The 18,276-nt window shown below is 27.7% G+C and overlaps 2 protein-coding genes across 3 annotated transcripts in view; one reads left to right on the top strand and one right to left on the bottom strand.

Moving 5' to 3' along the window:
• The window catches only part of LOC122271661 (kin of IRRE-like protein 3), a 101,032-nt gene that overhangs the window by 23,280 nt on the left and 59,476 nt on the right, over window positions 1-18,276 (top strand). For both annotated transcript variants that reach the window (XM_087160029.1, XM_087160028.1), the window contains exon 2: window positions 15,721-16,059. In XM_087160029.1, the coding sequence (XP_087016155.1) occupies window positions 15,721-16,059 (339 nt within the window). The remainder of the gene's footprint in view (window positions 1-15,720; window positions 16,060-18,276) is intronic.
• Window positions 11,933-13,704, bottom strand: LOC147814265 (uncharacterized). Its single transcript, XM_087158507.1, has one exon. It carries the CDS (start codon window positions 13,702-13,704, stop codon window positions 11,956-11,958), a length of 1,749 nt encoding a protein of 582 aa, XP_087014633.1. The 3' UTR covers window positions 11,933-11,955.

Below are 18,276 nucleotides of genomic sequence, written 5' to 3'. Positions count from 1 at the left end.
TAAACTAAACTTACTAAAATAATTTCAACAAAGAAAAACGTAAAACAGTTTTAGAATATCAGACCTCATTATTTGGTGTCAATATAGCTGCAAATAATTGTGCTATCACTGTTCATTGTTGACTTATATACAAAAAAAAAATGAATCTATAGATTTTACCCCCCCCCCCTCCCAGTAGTAGCTAAAATAATTTTTAAATTTGTTATTTTTTAATTAAGATAATACAAACCTGATGCATCCTCTAAATTTTTATCAAATATTTGAAATTAATGTGAATAAGTTCTTACTCTGTTTACTTTACACACACACGACAATATATATATATATATATATATATATATATATATATATATATATATATATATATATATATATATATATATATATATATATATATATATATATATATATATATATACATATATATATATATATATATATATATATATATATATATATATATATATATATATATATATATATATATATACATACATATATATATAATTCGTGATACAATAGTGAACAAACAGCAATGAACTATTTCCCTTCATGAGGTAAAAGCTAAGTGGGAAAATAATTTACTACAGAAAATTTGTAAAAAATATCAATACTTAGGAGATATAGCAGTTTTTTTTTCGTTTTATTTTATACTTTTGACATTGATCTCACATTTTATACTTGAAGTTTTTCTTAGGGGCAAATTTTCAGGTTTCTTTTTATTATTTTTTTTATAAATCCTTTTTCACAGACTCTTAAGAGTACAAAAAGAGCATTTTTCTAATTTACGATGTATGCATTAAAACAAAGTATACAGAACTACATTTTCTTAACATTTACCAAAACAAGTCACGTGTCCAAAACTAATCATACGACTAATTATACACTTTATATATGAAATCATTAACTTTAATTTTGAAAGGTAAAGTTGGTAAAAGTTAAGATAAATATTGGTAAAAGTTAAAATAAATAAAAATAAAGTAAAGAAAAAGTTGTAACGAAGATTATAATCAGTTACTCTTACACGGTGTTTAAAAATTCCATACTGTGTTGCTCTCAATATACCTACAAATGGATATAAAAGAAATTCAAGTTTATATCTTATCTATCAAATAAGTTGCATTAATAAATATAGCAAAAAGTCTAATATTCAAAGGGTAAATTAAATAAATTTAACTAAATAAATAATTTTTTTAAATACAGCGAAACCACTGGGAAATACAACCTTTGTGTAGCGGCCTCTTTTATTTACGACCACTTTTGGAAAGCATGAAATTTTTTCTATAGACTTTACAATAAAGAAAACCTTTAAACGAGACCATCAAAACCTACTCCAAACCTCTCTAATAAGGTAAAAGAGTGGAAAACGAAAAAACTATCAACAAAAAAATCTTAACAAAGCAAATAAGTAGATTTAAATGTATTAAAATTATTTGTAAGTGGCTCCTATTTAGAGCGCTCTTTTCTCCGATCTCTACAAGAGATAACCTCGTGTTGCAGTCATGGTGCTCTAAAGACAATTCTATCAATTATTTATTTTAAGAGCTTAGACTTAAATTTAAAAAAAAAATCTAAAAAACTAAGAATCTCTAACAAACAAACCTCTTCTCATATTTAAATTCTAACTAATTTTTGTGATAAAGTTAAATGTAAACTCAAACAAAAATAGTAATCGCTTATTTATTTAAAATGGTTCCATTATTCATAATTAGTAAATTTATTTTAACACATAATCATATGAGTAATGGTGATTCTTATTAAAGCTAAATTTTATTCATCGATCCAGTTTTCATTAATCTCACACAAGTGGCATTTCCGTATCAAGAAAATAACACTGAATAAAATTAAAATCTCTTGCTGAAAATCATCTACGTTCCATAATATTTTCTCAATCATACTCAATAGAGGTAAGCTCAAGAACGACCTATCTCCATTAATAACCATTTTACAAGGAGTGTTCACTCCCGAGAGGTTTCACTGTATAATCAAGTACTAATGCTAAACCGTAAGAACAAAGATTGGATACGGCAACTCAATTTTAGCTTTTAATAACTATACTATTTTGCCTTTGATTTCTTTTTTTTTTTTTTACTATTTTCATACATGCTATCATATTTAACACTAGAAAGACTGAAACTTAGTATATACCTACATTGCCCAAAATCAGTCAAAATGACTGGATGGTAAAAGAATAAATAGAAAAATTTATTTAAAAATAATTTTTAGTACTTTTTATATTATTTACAGTTATATAACAAGTTATTAGTTAATATTAACAATAAAAAAATTACGTGTTGCACAAAATTCTAAGAAATTATGTCATTATTATTTTTCTAATTGAAATTAAAAGCAGTAAAAATGACTTCCTTAGGCAATCTAGTGTTAATTATTTTCAAAAAAAGGTAGAAATAATTTTTATGAACAAGAATGTGAGGGTAACTTTATATTTTTAATGCATAGAGTTCGTCCATTACTCAATTAAGTATTGTATATTAAACATTAGATAAAATTTAAAAAAAAAACTGTGTTTAAAAAAATATTTTACCTTCTAAAAATTTTATTGATAAATTATTTTAAATAGTTAACCATAAAATAAAACATAAGACATCATAACGTTAAGTAAGGTTGAACATAATAAGGTAAGGTAAAACATTTTTTAAGGTATGAATGAATGTCATATCCGCACCTAATTTAAATCAAGCATTGCATTTTGAATAAGACTTATAATCTCTTAATATTTCATTAATTGTATATATTTACCTTTTAAAAATTGCAGCGCTGATTAGAAAGCTACATTTTGCAATTAGAAAATTACATTTTGACATTTAAACTAAGCCTTTTCCCATTGAAAACAAATAGGTTGCTGAAAAGGTATTAATATAAGATAATATTATAGTACCATTACATATTACAGATCTTTTTCTTCTCTTTTAAACTAATTTTTACTTAATTTGTACTGAGAATTGAGACTTTCTTTTCTTTAATATTTTTATTAACTTTACAATTTTTATTATACGATTGTAATGGTAAGCTGTTTTAAACATGAAAAAATATGTTTGTCCAGTTAAAAAGTCTTTTCCTTTTCAAAACAGTTACATTATTGAAAGATGCAAAGTCGTAAGATTATTACCCATAATAATACTTTGAAATATTATTTGACAGGCACTTAAATTTTAAATAAACCAGTAACAATTTTAATAAATAAAATAATTTACTTAAATTTAGGTATTGTCTTTAATTTTCAGTGCAGAATTTTGTTTCCTAAATTTTGTATATTTTAATATTATGTGGTACATCATTATTAATATTAAAACTAATTTGGATAATTAAACCAATAATCAGATTGATTAAATTTTAATGATAAACCATTTTAAACAGGAAAAAATGAATTTGAACACTTAAAATAAACATTTTCTTTCAAAAATATTTTGAGTCATGAAATAATTTTAATAAATCATTTCAAACATGAAGAATTAAATTCGTGCTTCAAACTGAGCATTTTCCTTTTAAAAACAATTGTTTATGATAGCTACAATCATCAATATTATCTTAGTATTACAACATATAGTGAATTCAACATTATTGCTTCGAAAGGGAAAAAGCTTAGTTTTAATTACCAAATTTATTATTTCAACTTTTAAAATGGCGTACCAATATCATTTTTAAGTAAAGTAAACAAAAATGATCAAATAAAAGGAAGACAAGTCTTAATTCAAAATGCAAGACTTTTTTTTTTAGTTTCATATTTGAATGACAATCGTTTTTTCTTAAAAAAATGGTTTGTCTTATCTCATTCGTAGTTATCTTTTTTAAAACGGTTTATCAATACAATTTTGAGAGGATAAAATAAAATAAAAATTAATCAATCAATTAAGAAATCAAACGCTTGATTTTAACAATGATTTGGAAATGATTGATGTAATTAATTGAAATTCCCTTTAATTAAATGACAGTATATCTTATAACATTAAAGTATACAATATTTCTCAATCAGAATCATTTAAACTCATAGTATATTTCAAAGCATTCTAGCATTGTAGTGCAGTTTATACATGAGCCCGCAAAACAATTATAACATTTTTAAGTAAAATAGTAAGAAAAATAAATAATTTTAAAAATAATTTTTTTAATTAGCATACATTTTAGAAATTTTAACATTTCAAACAATTTTTAATTCAAAGGCATTTAAAATTACTTACCTGAAATAAACGTTCTTCTATGAAGTTCCTTGACGAGAATTTTTGAGGGCATCTCTCACTCTTTCTTCCAAAAGCCCTTTGCTACAGCCGAGACTGAACAACGCCAGTTCACAAATGGACCACACATTTGAATGTCTTCCAATTGGGTATATTTTTAAAATCCCGTTTAGGAGGAGGGATCTCCTTCTGAGGGGTTTTTCTTTTAATTTTGAAAACTTTTTTACATTCCTTCCAACATTAAACTCATATTTTAAAATTTTTGTTAAATATTTTTACTTTTGATATGTAATTAGTAAAACCACTAGAATAAATTCGTAAGTCCGCAACCAAATTTTTAGAGGAAAATTTTGTTAGCCGCTTTCGAGAACTATAAACAGCATTTTCGAGGTTTTTATTAAATACCTAAAATATTTATCTTTTCGTGATAAAAGTATTATATATATACATACACACACATATATATACATACACGCATATTTATATATATATATATATATATATATGCTTATATATATATATATATATATATATATATATATATATATATATATATATATATATATATATATATATATATATATATATATATATATATATATATATATATATATATATATATATATATATATATAATTAATTTCATCCATAATTAATTAATTTCAGATACAACTGTTGTTTCTCAAGCAAATTTATTAAATTTTTAATAAAGGCCAACAATAAGTAAAAGTTTACGTGTTCAGAATTATTTTCGGCATCAAAGAAGGAAAGAAGAGTAATTGGTTTATTCATATTTATATAAAAGAGAAGTTCAAGGTGCATAACAAGTTCAAGGTGAGATTATTATGTCCAGCATGTAGCAATTTAATCACCCATCCTAAAAAAATATTTTTCCCGCTCATACTAAAATAATTTATTTAATAATTATTTTAATAATTCAAAAACCATTCGTTATTTATAAGAGACTTTAAACAGTGAAAATATAAAATAATTTATGAGTAAACTAATTACGTTGGATGAAAGGGGGCTGGTAAGGACATTTTATACAAATTTGCCAAAAGCGCTTATTAAATATAATTTTTAACTCATAAAGCATTTTCTTAACAATGACTTGCAAGCATTACTAAATTTTGGTTAATATCTGAACATAAAAAGGTGTCAGGTTTTTTTTCCAATTTTTTATTTTTTAAATGTTGTTTTCGGTCACACTAGCCCCACTACACAGGGCTAGAGTGGATAATCTTGGTATCATGTTAAGTATACGTTTATTTTAAATTATTTATAATCCAAACCATCTTAGGGAATAAATATTGACATATACAACTCAAAATACTAATTCGTAAGAGAACTTTTCACTATACTGAGAAATAAATTTTGAATACTCATCAACACGTTAGAAAATTATTTAATTTGGTTTATTTTATAAATATTTTAAATAAATTTTATTTTTCAAAAAAAATTTAAGTGTCAACTTTAAATGTATATTGAGACACAGTCCTGGTAGTTCTACCTATCGCGGAAGATAGAAGTATGGTAACTATTTTTCCCTTAAAATTTAAGAAAAATTTTTTTTAGTAAAGATAAAAGGTCCATGATTAAAATAACTATATTCCTAGCTATATTTAAAGATTGACCATTTGATCTCCTTTTATCAAGTTTTTGTTGAAACTAACCCGAATATGCATGGAGAGGAAAACCACGAAAACCTCCCTCGGTTTCCAGAAAATTAAAATTCAAAATTCCAGAAAATTAAAATATCAAAAGAAGAAAGTGCCTCTGTTTCAAAGAGTTTTCGTATGCAGTCCTTAGACAACTGTTACATTCTGATTTGCGGAGCTAAATTTTTAAGGAAATTTACAGGTTTTAGGACGGAAGGAACAAATATCATTCCACAACAATATTTTGATAATTGTTCATTCTTTGACCACTTTATCGGTAAGTAACCTCATTGTGGGTGAGGTAGGTTACACGAGTCAGTGAATTAGTCTGAAATTCACTGCAAAAAGAATTTCTGAGATTGGTGAGTGATAGCGAGTTGAACAGGGTTGTGTACCTTTTAATATGTTTAAAATAAAGCATAAAGTATTCTTAAGTATAAAAGTGGGGTATTTAATAAAATTAAGGCTCAGAGCCAGCTCACATCATGAAGCGACAGCATAAGAACTGTTGTGAGGTTGAAAATAGTATCGTTGTTCGGTGAGTGATAGCGGGCATGGAGTCCAATAATAAAGGTTTTTTCTTTCCTGTAACTTTTTTTTCGAACTTTTGCTTCCGTCACCTTTTTAATTATTTATTAGTAATTCTCACCAAATTATGTGTTTATTTAGCAATATTGATAACATATGCCAGGAGTTCAAGATAAAAAGTTTGTAAAATAAAATTTTTTAAAAAAATATTGAACTGAAAATAAAGAAATTATCTATCTCATCTTCCGAATAAAATAAAAGAAATTTCTTTAAATAGCTGTGTGTAAAAAATTATTTAAAAACAGTAAGTAGAAAATGAAGGAATTCTTTATCCAATTTTCTGAATAAAATAAAAGTTATTTATTGAAGTGGTTATTTGTAAAAAAAAATGGCTCGAAATCGCAACTAACTTTTATATTTTTTAGGAGATTAAAAATTTATGTGATGCATCTGAACCGTGACCTTCAGAAATGTCTCTGTGCCCTTTGGCAAGACAGCTACGTCTACATTAATTAAACCATAGTGTTCCCTCCTTGACCAAAGGATCCCCCTTGTCTTGTTCCTAGTCTTCAAATAAGGCAGGACCCTTTTCTGAGAATCAGCAATAGAATCTTGATGTTAGCACATCTGGTTATTTGAAAGGAAGAGTGTGTACATCGTTTACAAATTGTTTTAAAAATTATTATTATTATTTTTTTTATTTTTTTTTGACTTGAAGGAGCAACAAGAGGAAAATTCATTCATCCTAAATTTTCTGTTACAGCACCAGTTTTTTTTTTCTTAAAGTATTACTGATATATTCACCAGTGTATGCAAATTTCGTAATGCAAAATATATAACTTAATAAAAAAATTCAGAATTAACCTTATATAATTTTAAAATTGTTTTTTAAAGATATGCTTACTATTTAGAGCGATATGTCTTTCTTTTTTTCCGTTCTTAAACACTATTTAATTCAATCCAATCAACCAAAATTATCCTGTCAAAAATACGTCATTCGCTCACCATTGACAGTCGAACAAAAAATAGATAAGGAAACAATAAATAAATGAAAAAAAGCGTCTTAACAAATGTTTTAATCCCAATAGATTGAAATGCAAATTTTTCTGGAAGCCGCTACCATTATACATCAACTGAAGTAAATGAAGAAAAAAAACTTCCATTTCAAGCTATACATCCTTGCAATATTAACAACCTTCAGTACAGCTGCAAAATTGTTAATGCTTTGTAACATTTTAATCATTTAAGGACAGTTAGAACAAACTTTTTTCTAGTTAAGAATTATATCTATTATCTAATTCACGGAGTAGTTTTTCGGTCTGACCCTGACATATGCAACGACTAACTGATTTTAAATTACATTCGAAAACGATGGCTCCTCATAGTAACGTTATACATTTCATTAGACGTGCAGTTATCAAACGTTTAGAATAGTTTTGTAGAGGGGAGTAAGGGATCCGAGTTTAGAGTTAATGAGAACTTTTTTTCTTGCTACTTACTTTTCATAGGACTTTTATTTTTTATTTTATTTTTTTATCAAAATTTAACAGAACGAAAAAAAATTACTATACATAATAAATGTTTCAGAAAGAATTAATGATAACAATTAATAAAAAACTGCAAACTAGGAGAAGAAAAAGGGACTTGGGGGGGGGGAAATTCGCCCACATGACCCCCTCCACTATCCTCATGATTATTATTATAATTTTCATTTGAAGAGACATATTACGGTTTCTGAAATATCGCATTTGATGTTTCAAAAGTTTCTGACAATACGGTCATTACGGGCCCTTTAAAAAAAAAAAAAAAAAAAAAAATATATATATATATATATATATATATATATATATATATATATATATATATATATATATATATATATATATATATATATATATATATATATATATATATATATATATATATATATGATAGCGCATATTTACAAAGACGGACACAAATTTTGATGCGATTAATCCCCCGTTTTACATTGAGTAATTTTTCGAAGATTAAAGCAATTTCTAATCTTAATTAATGATAAAGTAATACAATATCAAAATGATTATTGGGCCAAATTGTCTTAGTGTAAGCGAGTTTAGTATTTGAGTAATAACATTTTTTGATTCCCACAATTAGATTCAGAAAGAGTAATAAAAAGGCATAATTGCTTATGTTTCAACCTTTCTCTTTCAACCTTTGTTTCAATCCTTCTTCTACTAATCTATGAAAGTCATTAATTAAGATTATTAGAAGGTCATTAATTAAGATCTATGAAGGTCATATATTCTAAATTATCTCTTCCGTTCTGACAACATTATTTAAAAAAATATTTTTTAAAGATTAAGAAGGTCATTAATTAAGATCTATGAAGGTCATATATTCTAAATTATCTCTACCGTTCTGACAACATTATTTTTAAAAATATTTTTTATTCTGAGGAATCACTTTTGTATTTAATTTTGCATAAAAATCAATTGTCTATATGAAATATATGCATATTCTTGAGTGAGCTTCTTAGAATAAAAATATAATCATTAAAAAAATAGAATCATCGCTTCAAATTATTAAAATTGATTCGTTTTTTAGAGCGTTTCATTACACTACATCTTATCTTCTTCAATAAATTATTAATAAAACTGAATATTATCAAGACCTGCATTTTAAATCTTTAAGAACTCAGCCTTCACATAAAGTGCTCTCCGTTTGTGTCAACAAGGGCACCCTTTGGCCTTCGGATAGCGCCATCGCCTTCCTTAATTTAAAATGAAATTATAACAAAAACTATTTCTGCATCAACTGGCCATAAGTTCTCATATTTTACTTGAGGGATTTAATTTATCATTATTTGAGGAGAGAATTGTAAGAGATATATGGTTAGTTTATGATTTAAAAATATGAATCATAGATTTAGTATTTTTCTCTTTCTTTCTTTTTAGTTTAAAGAAATCAGCTGTAAAAATAGAATACTGCCATTTTAGTTAATATGTACATAATTATCAGTTATAATTTACTTTTAACCGTAAAAGTGTAATATTTCCATGTAATTTTTTGACATTTTTATTAGAATAATTATAAAATTGTTATAATTCTCTTAATTCATTTTTTCAGTAAAATAAAATTTTTTTCGTGATTTGAAAGTATATAAATTTGTTTAAGTGTTTATTCATTCTCTTTTTTTTTTCCTTAACAAATTTTGCCGTCAAATCGAAATTTGTTTCATCTGCTGCACTAAAGTTCTAACAATAAATTTAAGAATGTGGTTAGTTCATGGTTTGATGAAGCCCAGCAGCTATTTTTAAGAAAATGTGTTTAGCTGGTTGCACTCCTTTTCAACAAGGATGGTCAAAAGAAAATATATTTTAGATTTTACTATATAATGTTAAGAAGTGTTTTGTATTGTATATCATTATTTTCTCAGTTACGCAGCAGGTATATATTAATTCGTCTTACAGCTCTCACTGAATTCACTTTGTATGTAAACTAGAAGAAATTTGGTTCTAACCAGTTTCATTCCACCAGTTTAGTACCGGAAATTCTTTCCCTATTGTAAGGTGAATGAGGTTTACCCGCCTCCTCCCGAAAAAAAAAGAGAAAGAAAGGAACTGTATCTCTTCTTTCTACATCTATTTTTTTAAACATTTATATGTGATAATTTTAATAAAAGAATTTTTTGAAAAATAAATAGTTAGTGCCGTAATTTTTTTCAAGTGTTATTAATTAATCTGGTTTTATTATCAATTTTTTATCTATTTTTTACGTTAGAATGTATGTAAAAGTCGTATAGGTGCTAATAATTATTTATTGTCACGAAAACAAAAGTTTAGATAAAACAAGCGGAACAAATTCAGTTGTTTTTAAATTTTGTTTTTGGAAAAAGCATACAAACGATAAAGAAAATAATTCATATTTTAAAGATATTATTTTAATGATGATTTATTTTAATACATTAGATGATTTTTGCTAAATGAAATTTGTTTTTTTTTTTACTCTCAGTTGTCAAAAAAATAAAAAACAAAAATATTAAAGTAAACAGCACATCGGAGTAGGGAGCGTGGCAGTGATATAACCATCAATCCCGTGAAATTGAATTATGTTGCAAGCTTAATTACAGTGAAATAACTACAATCTTGAAAATAAATATAAAAATTTCCACAAAATGAATAAAATATATTTAAAAAAATTTAAACAATGAATGAAATAAATTTTTTTTTTTATTTTCTGAAATAAAAGAAGAAGAGATACATATAATGTCAGAAAAATCAGTAGAAGATTAAATTTTAAAATTTCCATGTAATAAAATGTGAATCTGCTGCAACCGCGATGAAACATCAAGTTAAGTCACATTTTATATTCAATTCTAACCATAGCATCGAGCAATTCAAAATTTCTACTATGATATGGCTAAGGCTACAGTGGACTCTTAACAAGATTGTTTTTAAAAATAATGTCACATTGCTGTAACTTGCAGGGATTGTTCATATTTAGATAGAGAACATAAAATAAAATAGTTCGACACATAATTCATGCTAAAACATGAAAAATTCAAATTTTTTTAAAAAAATTTTCGATTTATTTTCAAGTTGAAATTAGCTCCTTGCGCTAAAATTTTTTTTAAATTCAAAAGTTATTTGTTAATTTCAACTCTATTTACTTTTCTCTTCAAATTGTAGGGAAAAAATTTACACATTTTACTACCAATTTCCATACAGAGTAGAAAAAGCAAGTTTCGGAGAGAAAAACATGAAAATCGTCGCTCAACGAACATTTTGGAGCATTGAAATGACCATAAAATATGTTGTGTCACACTATTTCAAAATTTTTTCCCTACAAGTTTTTTTTATTGATCTAGAGAGTGTGTAAGGAAAGTTTCATGCAGTTGTCATCAAAATTACAGCGCATTGAACCGTTTCAATTTCCAGTTCGTTGCAAAATTTGTGTTCTGAGAAAATCAAGTTCTTGTAATAAAAAGGCAAAACAACACAAATAATGTCAAATGTTTTTCAAATTCTTATGTTTTTACTAACTAATATGCTTTTTTATATCAGAACAAACCAATTATATATAAATTTAACCATTTATAGTAGTAGATATCAGAAACTAATGTGGAAGAAAATATGGTATTATAGTAAAAATAATCAGAAAAATTGCCATAAAATACACATTTATTTTATTTCTTTATAAATTTATTTATTGAAATGATGAATTTTGATAATGTATGACAAAAGTTAAACAATTAATCAAAAGGAATAAAATTAATTTTAAATTTGAATGCAAAAATTATTCAATATTGCAATATTGATTATTGGGAAAATATTTCATTTCGCAAAAATTAGCTGGAAAATTCATTAGGTATGAATATATTCAGCAATGAATATAAAAAAAACATAAAATCAACACGAACAAAACAGTTTTACCAAATACAAATCTTCATAAGCATAAAATGACTATGTCAATTCAGATATAAAATAGTCCATGTACAAGTATAAAATGGTAAGTAAATAAAAGTACACTAGAAGAAAGTACACCATTCAAAATCCACCAGAAGCGTATGATGCACTGCATTCACTTTTATTTTAGTGCTTTTTTTGTATATTTTTGGTTTTATAGGTCTGACTTTGGCAGCGTCGCTTTTGTGACTGCCGTCGACTATCTTGAGCTTTAGCGATTTTCATTGAAAAGCTGTCATTCAAGTTGACATCATCACTAAAATCTTTCAACTGCAATGCTTTGACATGCCCCAAGTTGAATTCCTCAACCGCTTCAGTGACAGCAATTTCAAGCCGTGTCCTAGACACAAAGGTGTCCTTAGGACATTTGCGCCAAATGCAGCTGTGCAATGACTCAGTCAAGTTTTGAGTCTTGCCTGCAATGCACCGTGAAAGAATTTCATCTGCAGCCAGTCTTTGGTATACAGGCATGATTTTTTCCAAAGTCTCTTCTGACAAATAAATTTTCATAGCATTATGTGATTGTGGCGTTTCCTTTTTTGCCAGAGCCCGTTGATAAAAACACCAGGAAGCATCACCAACAGGGCATTTATTATGCTTCGGTCGAGCGTCCGTTGATGAGCAGTGCATAATTGTTGCGAGAACTGCAGTCTTCATTTTCTGCACATCTGGCGCATTATTCTTGATGGCTTTACGGTAATAGTTCTGCAACATCGATATATTCGCCTCTGTTAGTCCTTTTTTACGCCCGCCAAGCGTAACTTTTTTAACACGCCCCTCTTTTACTGTGTTGCGTAAAGCAGTGCCAAGGCGCTTGGCAACGTGATTAATACACTCTTCTTTTTTTATTTCCACATCATTTCCATAGATTTTGGTCTCACGCAAAAGGGAAAATGTCTTTGAATCTCCATCACTGAGAATTGAGACATAACGCAAATTACAGGAATCAATAGAGCGTTCCCACATAATTTTAGCAGCATGCATCTCCATTGATCCTGATGTGCCGCTGAAGTTTTTGTCACATTCTGAAGAGTGGCCTTCGTACCAAATTGCGAATTCTGGTGCATTTTTTCCAAGCTGCTTCTCTGTAACAGTGCAGTTTTGGCAATACTTTGAAAGTACTTCAAAGTCAACAGCAAGGCCGGTAAGAACATCGATAACCACACCTATTCCTAAATTGGAGGTGTGGCCACGTTTCTGCCAGGTGCCGTCAAACGACACACTTATATCAATTATTTTATCTCCGTGTATAGAAGAATCTATTTCCACATGAGCTTCTCTCACAGTATCGCGAGAAACTTTTAGCATATTTTCCCTAAATTCCACATTCTTATTACTCAGGTTGCGCAGACATTTGGTGAATGTTTTTCTGTCCATACTAGGCATGTTTAACACTGAGGAAAAAGTTTCCATGGCAGCATGGCCTCTCCCAATTGATAAGAAGGCACTCACAAGTTTATTGTTCACATCAAAAGACATGCTTTCCTTTTCTCTGACACTTGAGAAAGTACTGCCATAGTTTTCGCCACACTCTTGACACAGAAGCTCCAATTTTATGGAAAATCCAAGGGATTGGTGCTGATTAATATTCAGTGACTCTTTACCACAGGTTTTACAGGGCACATTCTGCAGGAGTTGACTAAACATTGCACTATGTGTAAACACATATATTGCTTCAGGTTTTTCTACAGCCACTGGAACATCAGAAATAGGGCAATCATTAATCTCGCGAGTTTCAGATGTTTCTGCAACAGATTGGTCATCAGAAAAATTATCAGTCTCACTTTTTCGTTTTTGAAGATTAGCGATCAAAGTTTTCCTTCTTTTCGTAAGGCGAACCTTCGGCTTTCTATACCTTGATGTGATTAAATCCATCAGTATATAAAGCCAAAAATTTAGAAATAAATAAGAATAATAAAAAAACCAATGAAAGAAAATAGGGAAATATAAAGAAAATAAGGAAATATAAACAATATATGAAATTAGAAACAGTCAAAGAAAAATAATTTAGAAGTGATAAAGCAACAAGAATTTCCAAACAAAAATCAAAATAGAAGATGCAGAAATTGAAGAAAATTATATTAGTTATAAATTTAAATCAAAGAATAAATAGTTTAGCGCTGAAAAGTGCTGTTGTTTATGAGAAAATTCAAAATAACTTAGGTTAGAACGTGAAAGAAAGTCGCAAACGCTAAGGTTCAGATTGTAAACAAACACGATTGTATAAGAGAAAGTTGTAGTTAAAGTTCATTGCCACAGAAATTTTTTTTTTAAATTTTATATTTTATAATAATTTTTTAAAAGTAAAGAAAATCAAAATACTTAGCAAGTGTAAAAGACTAAAAATTATGAGGTTTCAGGTGACAGTAAAAATGTAAACAAAGGGGCGTGGCACGAAAATACGAAAACGAAACTAGCTTATAGCTTGCTTATAATTGCTCAAATCGGAAAAATTCTTTTTGCATGTGATAGAGCATTATTCAATTAATGTAAAATGGTCAAAATTGGAAAATCAATTTTTTGAGTGATTTTTACGATTTTGGGTGTCCACTGTAGCCTTTTTTGCCCCTTATCATTGTTTTAAAAAATTTCAAACGGTATTTTTAATTTTGAAGAGCGCATGTTTCTTAATCGAATGTTAGTACAGGCGGGAGCCATTGAGTTATCCAAAAGGAAATTAATTATACGCTGCGAAAAAACGTTATAATTTTATTAGAAATAGAACACTTTTGAGGCTTAGACGTTGAATAACTATTGCTTAATTATTTTAAATGTTTACCATTTTATGGAATAAAATTTAAAACAAGATTACTTCGATGATAATTAGCATATAAATTATCATATTATACTCGATATGATAGTTTTAATACAGACATGTTTATATATATTAATATTTATTTATATTTTATTTTATCGGAGTCAGTAATTAATTAGAGGGTATTATATATGTATATATATATATATATATATATATATATATATATATATATATATATATTTGTGTGTGTGTGTGCGCGTGTGAGTATTTATCTACGCTTAAGTCATCAAAGTAATTAGAAAAGTATTACATAAAGTTGATGGAGCTATTAAAGCTACTAACTTCTAACTGTTCTGAAATTTATGTAATACGTTATGAGTTTTATAGACCAAATCGAAACGTATTATTCGGTTTTATAAAAATGAACAACGTCATAGATGCTATCTGTGAATGGTTAAGTGATCCTACGGTTCTTGGCTCTCGACTGATTTAGATCACTCATTTAATTTTAGAAAATTCAATCATTTAATTTTAATTCTCCAAGTTTGATTTGAGAAAAATTTTACTTGATTATTGCTATAATATTAAATAATTTCAATTTCGTAAACTAGATCATTATTTAAAAATAAAAACACATAATCTGCCAAAAAAAAGTGTCAGTTCCATTTCTTTCTCTTACATTTTTGAAAGAACTTGCTTTATTTTAAAATAATTTCCCTAAAATGTCTTTTATTCTTATTTTGAATAAGTTCGTGAGTAATTGTTAAAAGAATGCAGCCTAATATAAAGTTTGCAGGATGTAAAAAATACATTAAATATTTAAGTGATTTAAAGGGAGATTTAATTTTAAATGCAAAGATTTTATTATATTGAGATTTCAGCAAACTTAATGAACCAAAAATTGTTTAAAAAGTATACTTTAGAGTGTAAAAAATTTATGTACGTTTAAATTTTTAAATATATTTTACCTTTTTCAAAATACTTTTAACTCTTAAGCAGATTATTAAAAATCATTTAATGAAAAATAAATATCATCTAAAAATTAAACTCTATTGCTTCAAAGTTAATTTTTGCATTTGATAATTCTAATTGCAAACTGCAACCATTTTATTAATTGTTTACTTATTTTTCAGAAATCCCAGTTCCATTACAAGCGGTGTCAGGAAGCAGAATTTCACTGCCGTGTGACATAACATCACCCATTATAAATGACGAAGTTTACTTAGTTCTGTGGTACAAAGATGATGTTGCTACCCCCATTTACAGTTTAGATGCCAGGCGAGGACAACTGTCTCAAGCCCGTCACGCGACCAATGAAGCTCTTTCTGGAAGAGCCTTCTTCAGTACAGTGCCTCAGCCAGCTGTTTTAGAGATAGATAAAATAACTCTTGCTGATGAAGGTTTATACAGATGCAGAGTCGATTTCCAAAAGGCTAGAACGCAACACTTTGCTTTAGTTGTTTCTGTGACAAGTAAGGAAGATTTAATATAGCTTGAACTGACGTACAAAGCCCTGTTTTAAGTTGTAGCTGTAGTGTGATTTAAACCTCATTATGCCAATAAAGACATATAGGAAAAAAAGAAAACGAAACGTATAGTCTAAAAGGAAGGTGAAAAAACCCTCCCATTTTGCACATTGAAAGTGCTACCACAGGAAGTTCCAGCTTTGGGAAAAATTCAGTCTTAGAAACCGGTTTTAGTCAGGGCTAAAGAGAATAGAAGGGCTGGTTCACTCCTTTGAAGTATCTCTCGCCGCGCAGATCCTCCGACGTCACTCTAGTGACGTCACTTTGGCGCAAAGCTCGTACTTTTACTTCAAGAACGGAGCGTTTGGTCTTACTAGCTCTAACTAATATTGGATCATTTCTTTTTGCGAGATATTCTAAGACATTTGCTATCTCCTATAATGACTTTCCTCAGTTTTTGCAGTGAATTTACAAGAATTTAAAGCTATTATCGAAGTGCCAGTTTGCGCGATTGCAACTTGCAAAAATTCTGATACAAAAACAAAAGGAAAAAGTATAATTTTTCGCGTGTTCCCTAAAGTAAATGAACAACTATGTAAGGAATGGATTCCGAAATGACACAGTTAATATAAAACAGCAATACGTTTATTCTGTCGTAAAGAACTTTTATAAAAATTCATTATCTAAATAGAAACCGCCTCGTTACTTCATAAAGAAAGGCAGGTGAAAAGAATTAAAAAATGGATAAAGTCAAAGAAAATTAAAATGTAAATAAAAAGTACAAATAAAATATATAGTATATAGTTGAAATTCTCCTAATTTCATAACATATTTTTTAATGTAGTTATTCTAAATATTTATGTTTTTTTTTAAAAATTATATTCTCTTCAATTTAAATATCTATAAATTATATCATCGTAAATTTAAATGTCTATAAACAATTGTAAAATTTCTAATGTCATTATGAACCTAAATTATTATTTTGTTTCAGTAATTAGCGTTTGTTCTTACTTAATCTTTAGGATGTTTCCTAATGATTAAGTAAGAACAAATTGCCATTAACGACATATTTAAAAATCAGGGATTCTAAATTTAACTTAACTTATCGTTATAAAAGAATATGTAGATAAAAAAAGTGTCGATATATGCCATCATTTTTCTTAATAGTTAAAGTTAAAACTGAACTTTTTAAAATAAAGTATTCATAGTGTCATTTTCGCCAACTAGTAAAACATTTTTATAAGTTTAAAATGGTATTTTTTTTTAATATAATGGCCAAGAAAGTTTTTTTGAACCACGTTTATGAACGGAAATAATGTGTTAATTATGTAAAGTTTGAAAGCTAATAAGCAGGAAAAGTCTAACTTATTTTTACAAAGAGAAAGATGCAAAGTTATCATATCTTTGCTTGCGATCTCCGAGATCTGTGGACACAGTGACGTCATGAGGAGGGAAATCGTAGCTTCAGCTCTAAGAGCGGAGTGAACTAGCCCTTCTATTCTCTTTAGCCCTGGGTTTTAGTAACGTAATAAATCATAAAAGAATAATCAACGTATATTTATTGGTGTGATTTACAGGCATAAAAAAAGCATCGCAAACGCTGGTATCACTTACAGATTTGGTTTATTGCCATATTTCGTTTACTATCTGTTAATGGTAAAATCCTTTTATGGTTCATGCCTTTTTTGCCCGGTACAGTTTCAATTAGCATACCCCCCCCCCCTGTATATTTAAACATTTGTATCAAATGCTTCATTTTTCTTAACAAAATAGTCCAGCTATCCCTACGAATATCTAGAGAAATATCGCGATCAAAAATATTCTGACGTGTCGTGATGGGTGTAAATTTGACTCATTATTTTATTTGGCCCTCCTGTTTAATTGATGACATCAACTGTGTCCTTTTTCATTGCAAATTTTCTACCAGTTATGTTTTCAAGTCTTTAAAACAGTTCTAAATATGTGGTTGTTCAGTAATAAGTAAAAGTACTACAGATTATAAAGGAATAAAAATTCATTGAATCCAAGAATGTTTGGGAAAAATAATTCAAAACTGTTCGCAGACAATTTAATGTAAGATAAACTAAAAAAAAATGAATCTATTAAGGAAAAAGTTATACTGTCAATCACATTGATTGTATCTGGTATACTCCACAAGTATGCACACCATAATGCAAACAACTACAAAAAAAATGAACAACGCATGGCTGAAAAAAATAACAC

Source organism: Parasteatoda tepidariorum, chromosome 3, assembly GCF_982258835.1.
Source record: "Parasteatoda tepidariorum strain Cologne lab strain chromosome 3, Ptep-v5.0, whole genome shotgun sequence".
NCBI classification, from domain to species: Eukaryota; Metazoa; Arthropoda; class Arachnida; order Araneae; family Theridiidae; genus Parasteatoda; species Parasteatoda tepidariorum.
Note: the sequence above shows the minus strand (reverse complement) of the source record. Positions and strands in the feature narration are given on the sequence as shown.